Source organism: Cricetulus griseus, chromosome 2 (assembly GCF_003668045.3).
Source record: "Cricetulus griseus strain 17A/GY chromosome 2, alternate assembly CriGri-PICRH-1.0, whole genome shotgun sequence".
Taxonomy (NCBI): domain Eukaryota; kingdom Metazoa; phylum Chordata; class Mammalia; order Rodentia; family Cricetidae; genus Cricetulus; species Cricetulus griseus.
Window position 1 is genome coordinate 373,664,341 of NC_048595.1, and position 20,849 is coordinate 373,685,189.

Below are 20,849 nucleotides of genomic sequence, written 5' to 3' on the forward strand. Positions count from 1 at the left end.
GCCAGGTAGTTTGATTACATAGTTTGATACCCTCTTTCCTTTGTTCTCCAGGCCCAGGGGTCAGAGCTGTTTCTCTTGTTGTTTTTTCATTTGTAGGCTGCTGTTTTTGTGGTTCATATGCTGTACTGGTTAGTTTGTTTTTGTTTTTTGATCTACTTTTTACAAGCTAGAGTCATTTGACGAGGGGGAACCTCAACTGAAAGAAATGCTTCCACCAGACTGGTCTGTGGGCAAGCCTATGGGGCACTGTTCTCAATTTATGATTGATGTGGAAGGGCTCATCCCACTGTGGGTGGTGCCACCCTGGGCAGGTGGTCTTGGGTTGTATAAGCAAACAGTCTGAGAAAGCCATGAGGAGCAAGCCAGTAAGCAGCATTCCTCCATGGCTCTGCTTCAGTTTTTGCCTCCAGGTTCCTGCTTTGAGTTCCTGTTCTGGCTTCCTTCAGTGATGGACTGTGACCTGAAAAGTATAAAGGAAATCAACCTCTCCCGCCCCTTGGCTCACAATTCTAGGCTGCAATTCATCATTGTGAGGAGTCAAGGTAGCAGGAACCTGGAGTATCCACAGTCAGGAGTAGACTGCAACGACTCATGCCTGCTAGTGCAAGTTTGCTTTCTCCACTCTTAGAAAACCCAGGATCCCCTTCCTAGGGAATGATTATCACCCACAGTGGGCAAAGTCTTTCCATTAATTCAGAAATCCTCCCACAGACATGTCCATAGTCCAACTTAATCTAGCGGGTGCCTCATTGAGACTCTCTTTCCAGGTGATGCTATCTTGTGTCAAGTTACCAAAGTCAACTATTATAAGGTTTTGGGTTTTCTATTTTGTTTGTTTTGTTTTCAGAGACAGTCTCATTCTATAGACCAGGTTGGCCTCACATTTATCATCTTCCTGCCTCAGCTTCCTGACTTGGGAGATTAGACATGAAGCACTATGCCTAGCTGATTTATTTACCCAGCTATGTTTTTATTGGCATCTATTAATTATACATATTTATATATTTCTCACCTACTTTTCTAGATTTGAATGGGCTGGTATGGCAAAGAAAGAAAGGCAGCAGTGAAGGCAATGGAGACAAAGCAGCAGAGCTGCAAAAGAGGCACAGACAGGGAAGCAGCAGTTGTAATGGGTCTTTCTTTGAACTGCCAGCTCCGGAATAATGATATGGAGACTTTTTACTAATTATGAAAGCGTGGCCTTAGCTTAGGCTTGTTCCCAACTAGCTCCTAAGACTTAAATCAACCTGTTTATAATTAATCTAAATTCTGCCAACCAGCTCAGCACCTCTGCCCAGTATTGTATGTCCAACTTCCTCCATGTCTGGCTGGTGAATCTCACACCTCAGATTCTTTCCCAGAGTTCCTATCTCTGCCCTGAAGTACACCCTATCCTCTCCTGCCTAGTTATTGGCCATTCAGCTCCTTTATTTATTTTTGGTTTTTCAAGACAGGGTTTCTCTGTGGCTTTGGAGGCTGTTCTGGAACTAGCTCTTATAGACCAGGCTGGTCTCCAACTCACAGATCTGCCTGCCTCTGCCTCCCGAGTGCTGGGATTAAAGGCGTGCGCCAACAACTCCCGGTTGAGGAAAAGGGTCTTAGCCTCTTCTCAGGAACTGTTATCACTAGCTGCTACTGTCAAAGGCTGGGAAATCTGGACACTTAGGCCCACACAAGAGCTAAAACCGCTTGTCACTGTAGTGCTAAGGATCCCAGTCTGTATTTAAGGCTGCATAGGATCTGAAACTGTTGCAGCTCCTAGCTATCTGCTTTGCTGTCAGAGCCGATGGTTAGGAAAGCTGCCAAAGACCAGCCCTGGAAAAACTGACACAAGATTTCTATCTTGGGAGAGCCAAGGACCCCAGGCAGCTAATTGGTAAGAGATGCACAAGACGCACCGAAGGGAATACTTTTCCTGGAAAAGACTCCAGTACTGAAAGAAACTATCTTCTAGGATTATGTAGCTGAGAAGGTCAGTGTCCTCTCACCTGTGCTAACAGATGTGCCAGTAAAAGGTAAAGATTAATATGGAGCCACAGAGAAGCAGAACAGCTACGAGGTGAGGAAGGGAGAAACCGAACAGGGATCTAGCGAACTGTGCAAGCAGTGCCTGTCGCCAGGCTCTCCCAAACCTGCAACTATTAGATTCACTAACTAGTTCCCTTTGTCCAAGGTTGTTTGACCCAGGCTTCTATCATTGAAGAACTCCTGACAAATGCCCCAAAGTTAAAGTCAGAGGCTGGCCCAAAGCTGCCTTCTCACTGCGGAGTCCGTGCCATCGGGTTCTGAACCCGGGGCTATTGGGCAGCAGCAACAGTTTGGACACCAAGGGCCCGGGCTTCCGAGTTTCCAATTCTTGGGTGCTGGCCGCGTGGTTCAGATGCCGCTGAAGCAGATGTGAATCGGTTTGGCTAGGCAAGCAAACACGCCGGGACACAGCAAGAGACATACAAGAGACAGCCGGAAAGTCGCTGCAAGGATTTAGGGTTTTTTGGGGGGGGGATGGAAGGGGCGGAGTGTAGGGTGAGGGGTAGGAACGCTTCTGCACCACCTACGAGCTCCTCGACACCCAGGCGAAACTCCAACACCGTGGCCCACAATGCCTTGCGCCCGGGCCGGTCCCGTTCCCGCCCTGCTTCAGCTGGTCCTCAGCCTCTGGTTGGTCGCAACAACTCCCGCCCTTCCGGGGCGGGTCCTGGCCGTAGTAGGGTGATCGGCGACTCAAACTGCTGGTGGCATGAGGGGCCTGGAAGTGGCTTCGAGGCTCCTTGGCGAGCGAGGGTTGTTAGAGCAGGAGGCCGGCGCGGACACGGAGGCAGCGGAGCTCCTGACCTTCCTCGTCCCCGGCGCGCGGGCAGACCTGCAGGCGGCCGCGGCGCAGTACGTGTTGGCGCTGACTGGTTCGAGCTCGGGCCGCACGCTGTTAGCAGGACAGGCGGCGCTGCTGCGGGCTCTTGCCGAACTTGCGGTGGCCCCGGCCCCAGCTCCTTCCCGCGACGCCTCCCGCGCGCTCGTGAACTTGGCCGCTGACCCCGGCCTGCACCAGCAGCTTCTGGCGGCGAACCCGGAGCTGCCTGCCCGCCTGCTGAGCTGTGTGTTGGACTCTCAATGGCCCTGGGCTGAGGAGGCAGCCGCAGTACTGGCCAACCTGAGCCGCGAGCTGGCTCCATGTGCCGCGTTGATGGAGAAGCTGATGGCCGCTGAGCCGGAGCAGCTGGGTCTGGAGCGGCTGGTCAGCGCGCTGTGCATGCCCACCTACAACGCGGCCGCGCCCCTGCATTACCTGGGGCCACTGCTCTCCAACCTTAGCCAGCAGGCGGAGGTGCGCGCCTTTCTCCTGGACCCGGACAGGTGAAGGCCAGGCGCCTGCGTGGGCGGGGAGAGGGGGAGTGGAAGTGAACAAGGACGGCAATGATTGTGGCCTTCCAACAGGTGCGTGGTCCAACGGCTGCTGCCTCTTACCCAGTACACAGACTCCTCAGTGCGGAGGGGAGGAGTGGTGGGAACACTTCGGAATTGCTGTTTCGAGCATCGTAAGTGACAAGGAGGGAATTGGACCATTACTGGCTGGGGACAGGTCCTTCGGGACCCAACGGACCAATTCCTTGATCCCTTTTCCTTGTTCCCACCTCCAGGACACCACAAGTGGTTGCTCGGGCCCCAAGTCGACATTCTTCCCTTCTTGCTACTGCCCTTGGCTGGTCCTGAGGAGTTTTCAGAGGAAGAAATGGACAGTGAGTGACTTAGGTGGTTGTCTTGGTTTTCTAAGGCTGGAGGGAAGGACACAAGCAAGGGGAGAGGGAGAAGTGGTCTGGAGTCCCTTCAGAAGCCTTTAAAGAGGAGGCTGGTCCCCCCCCCCTCACTTTTGTTTACTTCTCATTGGTTTAAATCTGGGAAGGGTACAGCATCTCACCGATTCTGTGTCCAACGGCCTTTGCAGGCAGGTTGCTTTGGAATTTGGCATGAACCATGCCACTATTTCCATGAGCTTGATTACTTTCCCCCAGATCACTCTGATTTTATTTGGTTTGCTTCCAGGTGTCACTATGTTGTTTTTTGCTTTATACACATAAGCACATCTCTTGCCCAAGTAGAATTCAGTTTCATCTCAGGCATAAACACCTTCAATTTTAAGAACAACTGTGTGGGGGGCTGGAGAGATGGCTCAGAGGTTAAGAGCACTGACTGCTCTTCCAGAGGTCCTGAGTTCAATTCCCAGCAACCACATGGTGGCTCACAACCATCCGTTATGAGATCTAGTGCCTTCTTCTGGTGTGCAGATATACCTGGAAGCACAGTGTTGTATACATAATAAAATAAGATTAAAAAAAAGAACTGTGTACTCTCTGTGATTCAAGAGACCTTGCTTATAGCCAACAAAAATGGCCTTGCACCACAGCCTTCCAGACATATTTGTCTTTTGAAAGTCCTGTTCCCAGCAGGCTCCAGGAATCTGCCCCCAAAGTTCAGCAACAGGAACTTCCCTCCTAAAGAGGTGGTTGTTACACACACAAGGCTCACCTGGGCTGATCAGGGCTCAGGTGTCCAGCACAGCTTTCACTCTCACTTCTAGGGCTGCCTGTTGACCTGCAGTACTTGTCGCCAGACAAGCAACGAGAGCCAGATGCTGACATCCGAAAGATGCTCATTGAAGCCATCATGCTGGTGAGCCAGGGTCTGTGATGTTAATGCCTTTCCACAGTACATCAACATATCTCAGTAACCCTTTCCATCTCCCTAGCTGACAGCCACTGCACCAGGTCGGCAGCAGATACGGGACCAGGGTGCTTACTTGATCCTTCGAGAGCTGTACAATTGGGAGCCAGAGCCTGATGTGCGAATGGCTTGTGAGAAACTTATCCAGGTGAGTGCAGGGCCAGAAAGGCTAGGGAAGCAGTACCCATAGCTAATGAGCCACTCAACTGCTTCTTCTGCTTGCAGGTGCTCATTGGTGATGAGCCAGAGGTTGGCATGGAAAACCTGCTGGAGGTGCAGGTGCCTGAAGACGTGGAGCGACAGCTGCAACACATAGACCAGCAAGAACAGCTAGAGCTTGCTCAAGAGCTCAGAGGCAAGGGTGCCCCGCAGACCTGAAGATCCTTTGGCCTAAGTGCCGGCTCCAGATCTACTTTGCCTGTGATCCTACAGGGCTCTAGGGTAAACGCCCAGTAAATGTTGAGAAGCTCAAGGACACTGACCAATCCTGTGCCTGCTTGTAACCAGCAAAAATGCAAGTTGTTCGGTGCTTGCACTATTGAGCTGGAGCTGGCTAGGTCCTGTGCCATAGCTGCCTACATATGAGGCAGGTAGCTGATGGCCACTAGAGCTATGAGGAGCCTATTTCCAGACTGTGGGTAGGGCTGTATTGAAAACACTACAAACCCTGGGGAGTCAACTAGAGCTTTTCATTCCCAAAGGCACTGAAGGATCTGGACATGGATTGTCTTAGAGGTGCAAACAGTGCTATGAGCCTCAACCTTTGGAGTCCTTTTGCTTTCCTTGCCCAACACCTCTTTGAAAGACAGACCACTCTTGAATCCTAGGGTCTTCCTAGGGTGCTCTGCCCTTCTAGGCCTATCTTTGGATCATTTGCTGGGTACCGTTTCCTCTTTACTATCTCTGTGATACCAGCCCTTGCCTTTAGTTTTTGGTTAGCCTTCTTAGTCCCAGGTTGAATTGGACTTAAACATTTAGTTAGAACCTGGACCTCAGTTATCTTCCTTGAGCCTCAGTTGCCTTTCAAGACATCCAGATGCTCCTGCTGGGCACGTCTTGCCTACCTCTACAGAGATTCTCCTAGGTGTTCCTGCCCCAAGCCTTTGGAGCCTACTCCATCTATGCAGTCCTTCTTCGTCGTTCTGTAGACACACCATGGCGAGTCTTACCCCACTGTGTCCCCTTTTCTGAGCCACAGATCTTGATCCACCTGTGTGAAACTTTTGTATTCTGTTCCTTCTCCTTAGCAGTGGGTCCTCCCAAGGTCCTTGGGGCCCATAGTCTTCATGAGAGTTTGCAGTGTTCCACTCCATACTTCACTGAGGCTAGAAAACTGCTTTATTGTGTGTTATGCCATGGTTGGTTAAGTGTTTCATTGGGTACCACGAATCTCCCCCTGCCCCCATGATGCCTTCCAGCCCTCTGTTAAAGCTTTGATACTCTTAGGTATGCCTGTTGGGTAGACTAGTGTTTTCCCTCTGATCCAGATCCCCAAGTAGGTAATGGTGGAGCTCTAGCCCAATGAGATTCCCAGAGGCCACCAGCCCTCCTTGTGTAGATGGCTGCATCCTCAGCTCCACAGAAAAACATCTTTATCTGCCCACACCCACCCACCCTCAACTGACCAGATAGTGCCCAGGCATGTTCCTTTGGGGAATGTGGAGTATACAGAGCGGCCACCTGCCATGGTGTGTCATAGCCCACGACTGATAGAACCCATTCCTCTAGTGCAGGTTTCCAGATGCTGCATGGCTGGGCCAAAGACACTCTCCTTAGAGATGTTCTGCCTCTGGAGATGCTGCAGCTTTTGCTTCTGGTACACTATATTTCTGCCAGCCCCTGTGTTGCCAGAGACTATTACTGACTGGGAATGCCCCTGTTCTGCAATGGATCAAAGCAGAGGGTCTTGTACAGTGTTAGAGGCACTGCCTGCAGCCCAACAAGTCACCCATGGGCCATGCCCCACCTGGGGTAGCACCAAGTGTAGAGGACAGTGTGTGTTCCACAGGCAGCTACCCGCCACAGGCCCAGGCATGCACACGGATGCAGTTGAAGCAGCCCTCTGATCAGGTCCTGGAACTCTCAGGAGAGGGCTCACTGCTGGAGCCTGCCAGTTGCCCTGGCTCACACCCACTACTTCCAGAAATGGTGGCAACTTGAGAGGAATCTTTACCTGCCTGGTAAAAGTTCAGGGGTTTCTGCCCATTATCAAAGGGGGACTGAAGCACAGAGGGAGGGTGAGGTATTCTGGACTAGTGCCATGTTAAGGCACATGTTAAGGGTAGGATTGCTACCCTTCAGGTCCACCCTCAGCTCAGCTTTCCCAACATGCAGTGTGAGGATGGTACTTTTCCAGCCTATGGAGTAGGGTGATACCATTGCCATTCTATGCTGTGGGCTCTGGTCTCTGGCTGCTCTCCAGGCCTGAGCTGGGGCTTGGAAGGAGAATGGAATGGTGTTGCTCACCTGAGGACAGGCCTGGCCTGAAGACCGGACCACGACGAATCAGATGCAGCATGCGATGGGACTGGTGTTCCTTGAAGGGCAGCTTTCCAGACTCCATGGCATGAAGTATGATCCCTTTGGGGATGCAGCTTCCTCAGGGTGTTGACCCTCCTAACTAAGCCCACCTATGGGTCCTGCAGGGGGTACCTGGGGTACTCATAGGCTCCAGAGATCAGCCACTCATCGTACTTCTTGCTCATGAGGATTTCTGGGGTCATATAGGTTACAGACCCACAGAAGGTGCTCAGCAGTGAGTTCTTGAGCCCCACACAGTTGGCAAAGCCAAAATCTGCACACTATGCAGTCAGGGCAAGGCAACACAGATGATGTATAGTTTGGGGAGAGTGGGTTCAAGAGGTTATCTGTTAGGATGGTGGAGTGAACAGGGAGCTCTAAGTGTATGTTACCAGAATGAGGTGAGGGAGAAGCTAGGCAGGGCCTTGTGTGGGTGTAGGTAGGAATGGAATTCAGGGTTTTTGGAAGAACTGAAGGTCAGGGCTAGGTCAGAGTGCAGCCTGTGTGGGACAGGAAGAAGCTGGAGGAGGGAGCCCAGAAGTAAACTGGACTGAGGGAGCCATGTGGGCTCACCTGTCAGCTTTAGGACACCCTGGTCATCCAACAGGATATTTTCACATTTCAAGTCCCTGTGGGAGAAGGGGATGTGGGGCTGGGCTCAAGTGGGTCAGCAGATACCCAGGTAGGTAGGTAGACCAGATGGCACCCTCATGGGTGCACAATGCCAGCATTGTGGCCGTGGGCCACAGCCTGACCAGTTGCCAGAAAAGCCTTCGGCTTCCTCCTCCTCTAGCCCTGGGCAACATTGGAGGCTTAACACTGCATTGATACACTCCAGCAGATCACCTCGGGCTGCCAACTCCAGTACCAGGTAGGAGTGCTGGCTGTTCTGGTAGGTATCACACAACTGCATCTACCAAACACCCTCCCACCCCTACGCCCTTATATCCTGTCATCCTGAGGAAGGCCTGGGCCAAGAGTGCAGGGACTGTCAGGTGTGCCAGATCCCAGTTGCAGGGTGAGAGTGGGATCTGTATTCAAGGGCAAAAGGGAGGTTTTCCAAGTAGAGGAGGGGAACCAAGCTTGGGGTAGACAGTAGGCATGGTAAGGACTCTTACTATGTTCAGGTGCTTATAGATGGATGAAATTTCATGGGGCAGGAACTTTCTGGAGTACTCCACTGGGGCTTCAGCCATGAACACAATCTTAATAGCCACCAGAGACAGGTGGAGAGTAGCCAACTGTGGAAAGGCTCCTTAGAATAGACCCACTGTAATTTACACACATTGTTGAACTTCTCCCAGTGGCTGGGTGAGCAACATCCCCCAAAAGTGGTGCCAGCTCCGCTTTCTTTTTGTCCTGGGAACATACATATTTGAGGGAAGCTGAGAATAAATAGGACCTAGGAGGGAGGTGCTATAGAGGATGCTAGGGTAGCTGGAAGGTACCTGAGAGGGTAGAGGACAGGCTTGCTGGAACCAGGCTGGGTTACCCCAATGAACCCACAGAGAAAGTGGCAGGCCTCCCTCACCATAATGTGATTCTTGCCTCGCAAGTCAGAGGATAGCTTAGGATTGTGCTTCATGCGTTCACGTGTTGCATAGGCCAGGTAGACCCTGGAGAAAGCAGCAGAGCCAATCTTCTTGGAGGGAAGCAGGTAACCATTGTCCATGCAGTCTCGAACCTGCTCCACAAAGATCCTTTGATCCAGCTTGCACTGGCTGTTGCTCCTCATGGGGGAGGGGGCAGGGTGCCACAGAAGAGGGCTTGCTGGGCCAGCTTGCTTACTGTCATTCAGCTGCGGGTAGGGACAAAGCTGAGGTCTAACTTGTTTCAGAGGAGAAGCAGAAGGCCAGGAGCCCTGCAGCCCCCTTGGAGAAAACAGCCAGTATTCTGAAGACTTACTCGGTTTAAGGCTAAGAGTATATGTTGAGAGGCTCACGGGCAGGAGACTAACACAGCTCTGGACTGATTGGAGAGTGAAGACTCCAGGGAACTGGGTGTAGGTTCTAGAATAGAAGGTTCTAGAGATGCACCTGCATTGTGTCCTCAAAGTTATCCTCTTAAGACTTGTCATCTCTGAGGCCATCTTACTGGATTAGCCCTATAAAATGCTGTGCTCTTTCTGTGGGCTGAGAACTCATGTGAAGGACTAGCACCAGGGTGAGGCTTTTGCGGGCCACTCTACATGCATTGAATATAAAAAACCTTTAAGGATTTATTTTCATTATTTGTGTGTGTGTGTGTGTGTGTGTTTTTTCATTATTTGTGTCTGTGTATGTGTGTGTGGGGGGGGAGGACAGAGAGAGAGAGCTCACAGAGGTTTTGTATCTCCTGGAGCTAGAGTTTTAGGTGGTTCTGAGCCACCTGATATGGGTCCTGGAAACTAAACTTGGGTCCCCTGCAAAAGCAGTGTGTTCTTAATTGCTGAGCCATTTCTCCAGCCCCTATACAAGTTTTTAAAGAAGTTGGGAGAGAGTTGGATGGTGGTGGTGCCTTTAATCCAGAACTTGGGAGGCAGAGGCAGATGGGACTCAGTTCAAGGCCAGCCTGGTCTACAGAACAAGTTCCAGGATAGCCAGGGCTACACGGAAACTCTGTCTCAAAACCAAAAAAAGCAAAAAAGTTGGAAGGGTTAATTCTTCTAAGGACATAAAGGGACCAGCCACTGTTTCATTCTTTGAGGGGTGTCAAAGCCACAGCTAAATGAGTCATATGTGGCAAGAGCCAGTCCAGGATCCTCTATCCTGGTCTCCTCTGCTGGATCTTGAATTTTGACCCAGGCCAGACCTGCTGCAGGAAGCTTACCACCTAGATCTCTTTTCAGGTTTGACACCTTCAGAGCAAGCAAAGTCCACCACCTCAGACTACTCTGACAGGGCATGGACCCCACTACCATCTCTTCCCTCTTGTTTTGAACTCCAGAGTCATAGCTGGCCTTTACTTTGCACATGTCACATACTAGTTGCTATTCTAAGTAGTCATCTTAGCTACATCTATCTGATCATGTCTGATTCCATGACCAAACAGAAGTATGTCTTTTTCTTTGGGCTGCCAGCTCACAAGTAATGACATGGAGATGTTAATTATGAAAGCTCAGCTTTAGCTTAGGCTCGTCCCACTAGCTCTTATAACAATTAGCCTGCATTTATTAATCCATGTTTTACCCTGTGGCTTTTTACGTTTCTTTCATTCTGTATGTCCAACACCCTCCATGTTTCATTGGTGTCTCCTCTGTACCTCGATTATCTCCTCTTCCTTTCTCTCCCAGGAAATTCCATTTATACCTCCTGCCTAAGCTACTGGTCATTCAGCTTTTATTACACCAAACACAGCAATATATTTTCACACAGTGTACAAATATTCCACAACAGAAGTGCCAGAGGTAGCTCACACCAAGGATTTCAAATCTGAATGCAATGAAACAATACATGTTTTTACAGATGATGAAATTGAGGTTCAGTGTTGGCAGAGCCCCACCAAGTGTGAGGCCACTGCTGTGAGCTGGAGGGACCAGCATATTGGCTAGTGGGCAGCTGTCCTGAGAATATTCATGTGTTTTCATAAAGGCCTGAAATAAGGTAGAGGTCTAATGAACCTTGGAGGCTTGTGTCTTCCAGCACTGACATCTATAGATAGATGTGGTAGGTCTTTACAATAAGGCTTTGGAATAGCCTGGCCTGAGCTATCACATATATTTCTTCATCCATGTTGTCCTATGAATTTTTGGAATGAATGGCTCATAGCTACAATCCCTGTCTTGGAAAGAAAAGAAATATAGAAAATATGGACACAGTAACTGTCCTGTGGCTAATCTTGAGCTTAAGTAAAAGGAGATCGCTCCTGGGTATTTAATACAGGTTAGCAATTCAGGAGTTGGCAGGGCTGTGGGTACATGTGCCATTGGGTGAGGATGGTTGAAGATGGGTGGCCATTTTACCCTAGTTAGTCCCTTCTTTCTGGCCTCTTCCTTGGACATGACCCCATCTGCAGAATGCCCCATTCTCTTGCCCATATATAGCCTGTCTTTCTCCCTTGGGCTCCATTCTCACAACAGAAATAGGTTCAAGTCCCTCCCACTGAAGAAAAACTAGCAGGTCTCAAGTGTTTGCCTCTTAGAACCCTCAGCTAGTTGCCCTCCCAAACCCCATTCAACCACAACTTGATTTCCACATCTAACATATGCTGTCAGGCCTGGATATGTGGTAGCTAACTGCTTCCTTTCTCTCAACAGCTCTTTTGGTTCTTTTGCTTTCAGAACACTGCCAGCATCCTTCTTTTGTTTACACACATCTGAGTGCTTTCAAACTCTGGTCCTTTGCAGGTGCTCAGTCTTCCTGGCATATTCCTCCCCCAACTCTCCCAGGTAAAAGCTTTCTTGGCACCAAAACCAAACCCCTTCACAGTATCTCCTATAATCTGTAGTATGTCTCACTATTCATTTACTTGTTCATTCACACCTTCCCAGGCTCGGGGGCTTTCTTTTCACCTGGAGCTGGACATGACAGCTAGTTGCGAGCTGCCCAGGTGCTGGGACATGATCATTTGGATTCCCAAGGTCATGTTGGATATGTACTTCTGATGGGCATATTCGTTTTAGGGGTCCGTAAACTAGGGGTTTTAGGTATCTTTTGGTGTTTAGAATATGCCAATACCTGGTGTGTGGCCAGGACAGCTGCACCAGGTGTGCTGCAGCTTCTCTCTCTCTTTTTTCCTTTTTTTTTTTTTTTCTTCCGAGACAGGGTGTCACTTTGTAGCCCTGGCTGTCCTGGAACTCACTGTGTAGACCAGGCTGGCCTCCAACTCATAGGGATCCACCTGCCTCTGCCTCACAATGGCAGGGATTAAAGTCATGCACCACCGCACCCGGCCGCTGGGGCTTTCTGTTGTTGCAAGCGGAGCCTGATTTGTTTCGAGAACAGCGCTTGCGCAGACAGCTCCTAGCTCAGCAGCAGCCCTCGAGCTAGTCTCGTGAAGTGGTCACCGGACCGCCTGGATACTCGGTTGATCTTAAGGAGGAGTCAGTGTACCTAGGCACTCTAGGGCGTGGAACGTGGGGGCGGGACTAGCGTGAGCGACGGAACTCCGACCAGTGAGCGGGGAGATCGCATGGAGGCGGGGCTAGATTGCCGCGCGCCAGGCCGCGGTTGGCCAGAGGGCTGCGGGGACGGGCTTGGCGCGCAGCTCCGCCCACTTTGGGCCGCTTAGGGCACGGAGGGAGGCTCCCTGACTGGCTGTGGCGGCGGCTCTTTCAGGTAAATGGTTTGTTGGGGCTCATCCTAGGTGGCGGAGGCCAGGCATCCTTTGGGGGAACTTGGACCAGAGAGCCTGGGGCTGTCCCTTCTGCCAGCAGCACGAGAAGCTGTGTCAGGAGGCGTCTACCCAAGGTCAGCGGGCCGGTGCCAGGAGGTCCTGGGAGCTCGCAGGTGTGCCCAGTGGGCCCGGCTTTGCGCGTTACACCTGGAAGAGACCTGGGAGCTTGCGATCCAATTCTTCCGCGTCAGACATCGGCCCGTGGACCCCAGACCCTGTCCCTGCTCTCTAGGGGATCGCGTGGTCCGTGTCCTAGCGCCTTCCGGGAACTCGGTGGCTCAAGACCCTGGTCCTCTCCTGCGTAGGAGCTACATGTCCACGACTTTGAGCTCCACAGCTGGCCACTGGCATTTCTGTCTCTTTCAGAAAACTGAGCCTTAATTTGGAGACTTGCAAAACCAGTGCGCACCGCAGCCACTAGTCTTTCTGTGTTCTCTTTTCGATTAAAGGAGGCGGTCTAGAGCAGGAAGGTGATTTGTCCAGAGTCACGAGGATAGCTGGCTCTAGGGAGAAGGCTACACAACTCAGCAGAGCTGTAGGGAGTATAAATTCAAACAAGGTGAGAGGTAGGTGGGGTTGAGACAGAGCAGGCTCTCCACGTTTGAGCTTCCGATTTTTCTGCCACATCAGTGCAGTTACCCAGCAGTACACGGCTTCACTCTCTACAGAGCTCAGGGTAGGTACTGGATGGAGCCTTAGTAAAAGCATAAAGGGCTGCTGGAGAGGGATAGAAGCCAGCATCTGGAGGCCTGAGGATGTGAGTTGGAGCTGCTGTTGAGGCAGAGGCCAGTTTTGAGGAGCTAGTCTTGGCTGGAGGCAGGAAACACTTTGGAAGGGGATGGTGGTAGAAGGGGAGATGAAATGGATGAACAACCTGCATTCCTGATTTTTGACCCAGTTGATTAAATGGTAAAAAGTCAGGAAACATGTAACTGGGGCAGGGCAGGGGTAAAGATGATGGGCTAAGTCTTAGCTGCTCTGTTGGACTTGAGTGGCCAAGATCATCTGATGAAGACCCCACCCCCACCCCCCCTGCCCCGCAGACACAGGGTTGGTGGGGCATGAGAGCAGAGACTCTATGCAAATCCCTGGTTGTGGGATAGTTCATTGGTACATGGGTTTATGACTTGGTTGGCTACGCAGACTCTGTACCTGCAGGCCCTGGAGATGCTTCTGCTACAAGTCTACTCTTAGGCCTTAGGCTAAGATGAGTGGCCCAGATGAGAAATGTCTTTCTGGTCTCTGATGTCAAAGTAGAATGGCTGAGGATGAGCTGCTTTTGTTGACTTGAAACTGATGTCCAGGCAGCTGTCTTATTCAAAGCTGCATGAGTCATATCATCTCCTTCTCTTGGAGTTGACTGTTGAGGGGCACCAGAGGTGGAACCTGTAGGACCTGTGCTTGTCTCAATAAAGACATCTGTGTTGGGGGGGTGGAGGAGGGGGGTGAGTAGCAGATGTTTATGCTTAGTTTTCTTTCCTAGTGTTCACAGAGGCCCAGGTAAGAAGCAGAGTTGCTGTTGCTGTCTGACCAGCAACTCAAGGCTGCCTAATTTTTATTGAGCTTAGTTGTTTTGAGTCAAAGACATCTTTGCCTGTGTCAGGGCACACAGCTTGATTCACTTTGGGAAATAACACCAGGCAGGGCTCCTGTGGCTCTTCTTCTAAGTACCCAGTCAGAATTCAGAGAATGCTGGCTGCTGAATGACATATGGATCATGCTTTCTTCTCTGAGCTGGAGGGGCCCCCTTGCTTTAAGCGGTTTCATGTAAGCCTAGCAACATGGTTCCATGTAGCTTATTTGAGAAATCATGTTCTTAGTGGGTGGTGAGCAGTGAGCTCCTGACTGTATTACTACCCTGGGACACCATCTCAAGTTCTTGCCAGTGACTCTAGAAGTTGACTCTTCTCTGGCCCAATTCCTCCTAGGTGGGACATTGTGTGGCTGCAAGTGTTTGGATCCAACCCAACCCCTCTATCCTGCTTTGGGACTATGTTGTATCTGAGAGTGAGCCCAGGAGGAATTTGCTAAATGTGCATACTGGCTCTCCATTCATATAAATGTAGGTGCTATGAACGGGGTGTGGCAGTGTACACCTGCTAAGAAGGAAAGAAAGTAGTCCTATATAGAAAAGAAAGACCCCATCATCTCTTATCGGTTTTGCTTTTGCTTTTCAGATTTGCCCCAGCCTGACTACGAATACTCACATACATAATGTCTGTGAATGATGGGAAAAGGGGTTGACAGTTCAGGCCAGTAGTAGCCACTCTTCAGGCTCCATCACTGGTACCAGCATCTGGCACCTAAGGCAGTTCTTGTCCTTACTGTGGCTGCTTGGCTTCACTGCCAGTTAGCGCCTTTGAGTACAGGTGCTCAGCATCGTCACTGGAAGATGCAGTAAGCACAATTAAGGCTGTCTGGCTCTAGAGCCATGTCCTTAACTGTCTGCTTTGCTACACCATCTTTCAGCTTTGGAAAGACCGCTTGACATACACTTTCCTAAGGGGTGATCAGCACAGTTTCTGCATGTCTGTAGGTCTGGGCATTCCTGAGTATCCCTTTTCTTGTTTGTTTTAGTAATGTACAAGCTCTTTTTGCACTTTAATATGAGGTAGCTAGCCTTTTGTTGCGTGCTGTGATTTGTTCTACCTTTTTTTTTTTTTTTTTTTGAGACAGATCCCTCTATTATATAGCCCTGGCTGTCCTGAAACTCTTTCTGTATATTAGGTTGGCCATGAACTCACCAAGATCCACCTGCCTTTGCTTCCCAAGTCCTGGAATTAAAGGCATGCATCACCACTTTTAAATATTAATACTTATTATTATGTATATGTACTTGAGTGTATGTGTATGTACACCATATATGTGCAGGGTTCTTGGGAGGTCAGAGGAGGGTATTGGATGCCCTAGAACTGGAAATATGAGTGGTTATGAGGAGTCATTGATTCTGGGGACTGAACTTGGTTCTTCTGCAATAGCAGAAGATGTACTATGGGTGTAAATGTTTTTGACACCTGAGCCATCTTTCCAGACCTAGTTAATATCTTCTAAAATGGCTATTCTAGCTTTTTTGTTTGTTTCCAGTCCTGGGGACTAAGCCCAGGTCCCAGTGCATACTAGACAAGTAAGTACTTACTACTGAGCTACACCTCTAGGCCCTGATTATAGCCTTCCTAAAAGGTTCAGGGCATAGATTATTGTACTTCTACCCCCTCCCCAAATCAGAAGGACCTTTATTTGTTGGGGGCAAGAACATATAAACAACATACAATCAAAGCTTATTTGACAGCCAGGCATTGGTGGCGCACACCTTTAATCCCAGCACTTGGGAGGCAGAGACAGGTGGATCTCTGTGAGTTCGAGACAGCCTGGTCTACAAGAGCTAGTTCTAGGACAGCCTCCAAAGCCACAGAGAAACCCCCGTCTCAAAAAAAAAAAAAAAAAAAAAAAAAAAAAAACCTTATTTGACATGTAATTAACTTTTCTTTCTCTGCATGTAAAATGAGAATTGGATCTTCCTCCCTCCCTCCCTCCCTCCTCTCCTCCCTCCCTCCCTCCCTCCCTTTCTTTCTTTCTTTCTTTCTTTCTTTCTTTCTTTCTTTCTTTCTTTCTTTCTTTCTTTCTTTCTGTGCACATGCTACACATGAAAGCCCCTAAGTTACATCCCCAGCCCGGAAAGAGGATGCTAGGCTTTGTGCATTTTCTCAGGGTCCTGGTCCACTGAAGAGTGCTTTTAAGCTATGGAGCAGGTTCCTTAAGTTCTCTATGGTGAACTCTTATCCTGGTAGAAGTGTTTGCTTTTATCTAGTTTCTCCTCAGCCTCCTGTGTGCTACATGCTATTGCACCGAGTCCTTCAGCTGTGACAGGAAACTCTGGGAGTGTACCTTGCCTTCCCAGCATGGATCCTTCATCATTTTTGAGTTCAGTTTTACTTTGAGATAGGGTCTTTCTTGCTATGTTGTCCAGATTGACTTTGAATTCCTGAGTCTGAGCGATTCTCCGTATCACTCTGGCAAATGTTTGTTATTTTAACAGATGTGTGGATGGGGATGTAGCTTACAGGTAGAGTTTGCCTGGCATGTGCAGGGTCCTGCGTGTGATCCTTAGTACATCCTTAGTGATAGAAAGAGGGAGAGAGGAAGGTGAGGAAGAGAGAGGGAAGAGGGGAGAAGAGAATTAAGAAAGTGAGAATTAATTCTTTGCTGCTCAGACTGGTTTTGAACTTGTGGATTTAAGAGATCCTTTTGCCTTAGCCTCCTGAATATTTTAAACCACAGGGGAGGGAGGATCCAATTCTCATTTTACATGCAGGCTTCATTTGAACTTTAAATTTTTTAGATGAAGTGCTATCTGGGTTTGTTCTTTGTTTTGTTTTGTTTAAAATTTTATTTTTCTTTTATCTGTATGAGTGTCTTGTCTGTCTGTCTGTGCACTGTGTGTGTGTGTGTGTGTGTGTGTGTGTGTGTGGTACCTGCAGAGGCCAGAAGAGAGCACCAGCTCCCCTGGAACTGAAGCTACAGATGGTTGTGAACCACTGTATGGGTCCTGGAAACTAAACTCTGGTCTTCTGCAAGACCAGACTAGTAAGTGCTCGTAACCACAGAGCCATTTCTCCAGCCCTGCTGTATATGTTTTGTGTCTATTTTAGATACTGTTTTCCAACTCCAAGACTATGTTTATTTGTGTTTTCTACATTTCTTTATGGTGGTTTTATTTTTACACTTAACTCTTAAATCTATAAAGGGCTTACTTGGCGGTAAGAGAAAACATGAGTCCTTTTTTATTCAAGTTCTACTTTGGTCTTTTTTGTTTGTTGTTTGTTTGTTTGTTTTTTCTTTTTGAGAGAGGGTTTCTCTTTGTAGTTTTGGAGCCTATCCTGGAACTCACTCTGTAGTCTAGGCTGGCCTTGAACTCACAGAGATCCATCTGCCTCCTCTGGGATTAAAGGTGTCCATCACCACCACTGGCCCCCCCCTTTTTTTTTAAACTTGTATGTACACCAAGATACAAATCTAAACTTTGTTCCTGCTCTTGGAGGAGGCACGCTGAATATCATAGTGCTGATCTCATGTGTTCTCTGTGGGCAAAGGACTGTGAGCAAAGGCTGAGCTATATCCAGTATAGCTCAGGGTACTGGTTTGGACACACTGGAACTTACCTCAGAACCAAAGCCACCAGCCCAATGCATAGGCCGTGAGGTGGGCACAGGAGCAACATTAGAAAATTAATATGTTAGAGATACCCTTCTAGGTCTATTTGAGAAGTATCAATATTTTTTGAGCAAAGCAGTGTATCTCTTAGCAATGTATGATAGTTTCAGTGTGTCCTCAAATACATCTTTTGTTGTTCATCCCTAAAGATGTTGTATATTTTTGTTATGCTCTCTAGCAAATAGTCTTTTCAACCATTATTATTATGTAGAATAGAATGATATCTGGGTAATGCCTGTCTATTCCCTGGCCTATCTAAGTGATCTGATTATAACCCAATTGCAGATTCTGTATGTTCTTTTTGTGTAAAATGTATTACCTGTGAATACAATTTTTCTGCTGCTTCTTTTTTTCTTTTGAGACAGGGTCTGACTATGTAGCCCTGGCTGGCCTGGAACTCCTTCTGTAGATCAGGCTGACTCTGAATTCTCAGAGATCCACTTGCCTCTACCTTCCGGAATGCACAGCCACACCCAGTAACTTTTTGTTTTGTTTTGTTTTTTTGAGACAGGGTTTTTTTGTTTGTTTGTTTGTTTGTTTGTTTTTATGTAGCCCTGGAACTATCTCTGTAGACAAGGCTGGTCTCAAACTCACAGAGATCCACCTCCCTCTGCCTCCCAAGTGCTGGGATTAAAGGTGTGCACCACCGCTGCCCAGTCACACAGTAGCTTCTTAATCTGAATGCCTTTTTTTTTTTTTAACTTTATTTATTTTGCATACACTGTTCTGTCTGCATATATGCCTGAAGGCCAGAAGAGGGTGCCAGATCTCATTACAGATGGTTGTGAGCCAGCATGTGGTTGCTGGGAATTGAACTCAGGACCTCTGGTAGAGCAGCCAGTGCTCTTAACCTTTGAGTCATCTCTCCAGCCCCCACTTTTTGTGTTTATTTCCCCCCCTTGTCTTATACTATGCCAGCTTGACCTTTCAACCTGCCCTTGGCAACATGTCTTTGAACAGATGAGGTACAATCTGAGCTTTTTTTTCCCCACCTTATATACATGGACATAGTTTCTCACCAGTGATGTTGATATTTAGGATGGGTTTTTCTCCCCCCCATCCTCCTCCCCCTCTTCCTCTTCCTTCCCCTCTTCCTCTTCCTTCCCCTCTTCCTCTTCCTTCCCCTCTTCTCCTCTTCCTCTTCCCCTTTTTTCTCCTCTTCCTCCTCCTCCTCTTTCTTCTCCTTCTTTGATAAGGGTATTATTAGTAGCCTGATGTTAGTGGTCTTGGTGTTAGTAGCTCTGGCTAGTTTGAATTCACTATTGTATCAGTTACTTTTCTATTGCCATGATAAAACATCATGACTAAGACAACTTGTAAAAGAAAGTATTCATTTGGACCTATGGTTCCAGAGGGTTAGAGTTAATGATGGTCGAGCTGAGGCACAGATGGTCGAGCTGAGGGCTCACATCTTGAACTGTAAGCATGAAGCAGAGAGAGGAAACTGGGATTGGCTTGGCTGCGTTGGGCATTGACTTTAACTCCCCATGTAGGCACTGTTGTTCTTCCTCTTGCTGCTGCTCTTTCAGTGACTCTAGGTATTGTCTCTTATGCTCCTTGAGTGTCTTGTAACATTTGAATTCTTCATGATGTGTTACATTACGCTGTGTGAGGACCAGCAGCTTCAGGTTCTGGGGGTCCCGGTGTTCACATTCCTTAAGGATATTGAGGTGTCTGGGGGGCACACAAGGAGGCATGGGGCTGGTTTATCCTGACAAAGAAGGCTTCCCCCCTTTTTTTGAGATGAATCTCGTGTAGTCTACACTGGCCGTGAACTTACTGTGTAGCTAGAGATGACCTTCAGTTCCTGATTCTCCTGCTTCATTTCGAAGTGCTGGGATTATGTTGTTTGTTGTTGTTGTTGTTGTTTTTGAGACAAAGTCTCATCAGACTTCTCACCCTTCTTGACCTTGAGCAGCAACTGTCACCACAACTGTGTCACTCCAGCTCATCTAGCTTGATGCAGACACTCTGGCATGCTGGCTAAAGAAGGCCAGCTGTCTGCTCAGCTTGTCCTACTCTGGATGTCTTTGGTGTTGGGAGCCTGCAGCTTCTCCTGAAGTGCTGGTCTGTCTCTAGCATGTTGATAGCCTCCTGAAGTATTGATGGTAGTACAGGCCAGTATCTAGGTTCAGTGGCAGGGCTGTGAGGCAATCTGTGCTTCCAGGACACAGCTAGAATGGCAAACAGCATCAGAAGTGGTGGTAGGAAGAGGAACAGGGGTCTGGGGGGCACACAAGGAGGCATGGGGCTGGTTAATCCTGACAAAGAAGGCTTCCCCCCTTTTTTTGAGATGAATCTCGTGTAGTCTACACTGGCCGTGAACTTACTGTGTAGCTAGAGATGACCTTCAAGTCCTGATTCTCCTGCTTCATTTCGAAGTGCTGGGATTATGTTCTTTGTTGTTGTTGTTTTTGAGACAAAGTCTCATAGACCAGACTGGCTTGGTACTTGATATATGGCCTGGGCTGGTTCTCAACTCTTGATTTCTGGTTCTGACTCCTGCGTAGGTGGATGTGCACCACACCTGGTTTACGCATCAGACCCAGGGTTTGTGAATGTCAGGCAAAAAAGCCTTACCAGCTGAACTACATCTTCAAACTGTTTCCATCTTTTTACTTTTGATCTCTTTTTCTCAAAATAGTTGTTATTTTTTATAGCTCCTTGACTATTAAATGCAGTTATAATAACTGAATGACCTTGTCTACTATTTCTTTTCTTTGTCTTATTTCTAGGTCAGTTTGTGCTGACTGAGTCATCTTCATTATGAGTTTTGTTTGTTTTTGCAGGGTGTCACTAGGTAGCTCTTGCTGGCCTCAAACTCAGAGATTCGCCTGCCTCTGGCTCCTGAGTACTGGCATTAAAAGTGTGCACCACCACACCTGGCCATGAGCTGCGCTTTGTTCTTTGTTTTCCTAGTAATATTTGATTGGGTGCCCTTATCATTTCATCTTGTTGGCACAGGATATTTTTGTATTCCTATTTTCGGTCTTGAGTGTTGTGGCAAGTTACTTGGACACAGTTTGATTCTTTGAGCTTTTTATCTGCTTAGGTGAGACCAGAGCAGCGTTTTAGCCAGGACTAACTTA

General features: G+C 48.5%; 1 protein-coding gene and 1 pseudogene across 1 annotated transcript; one reads left to right on the forward strand and one right to left on the reverse strand.

Annotated features, from left to right (window-relative positions):
* The first annotated feature begins 2,674 nt into the window (after positions 1 to 2,674).
* Hgh1 (HGH1 homolog) lies at positions 2,675 to 5,476 on the forward strand. Its single transcript, XM_027404275.2, has 6 exons — positions 2,675 to 3,351; positions 3,433 to 3,533; positions 3,636 to 3,734; positions 4,574 to 4,665; positions 4,742 to 4,864; positions 4,942 to 5,476. Exons 1-6 carry the CDS (start codon positions 2,738 to 2,740, stop codon positions 5,092 to 5,094), a joined length of 1,182 nt encoding a protein of 393 aa, XP_027260076.1. The 5' UTR covers positions 2,675 to 2,737; the 3' UTR covers positions 5,095 to 5,476.
* A 306-nt stretch (positions 5,477 to 5,782) lies between these two features.
* Positions 5,783 to 8,971, reverse strand: LOC100756562 (annotated as a pseudogene).
* Between the last annotated feature and the right edge of the window lie 11,878 nt (positions 8,972 to 20,849).

Bases quoted from the DNA above. Each gene is read 5' to 3' on its own strand.
- Hgh1 (XM_027404275.2), top strand. From the start codon at position 2,738: ATGAGGGGCCTGGAAGTGGCTTCGAGGCTCCTTGGCGAGCGAGGGTTG. The intron at 3,352-3,432 runs GTGAAGGCCAGG...GCCTTCCAACAG, and splicing joins TTTCTCCTGGACCCGGACAG to GTGCGTGGTCCAACGGCTGC. The intron at 4,865-4,941 runs GTGAGTGCAGGG...TTCTGCTTGCAG, and splicing joins CTTGTGAGAAACTTATCCAG to GTGCTCATTGGTGATGAGCC.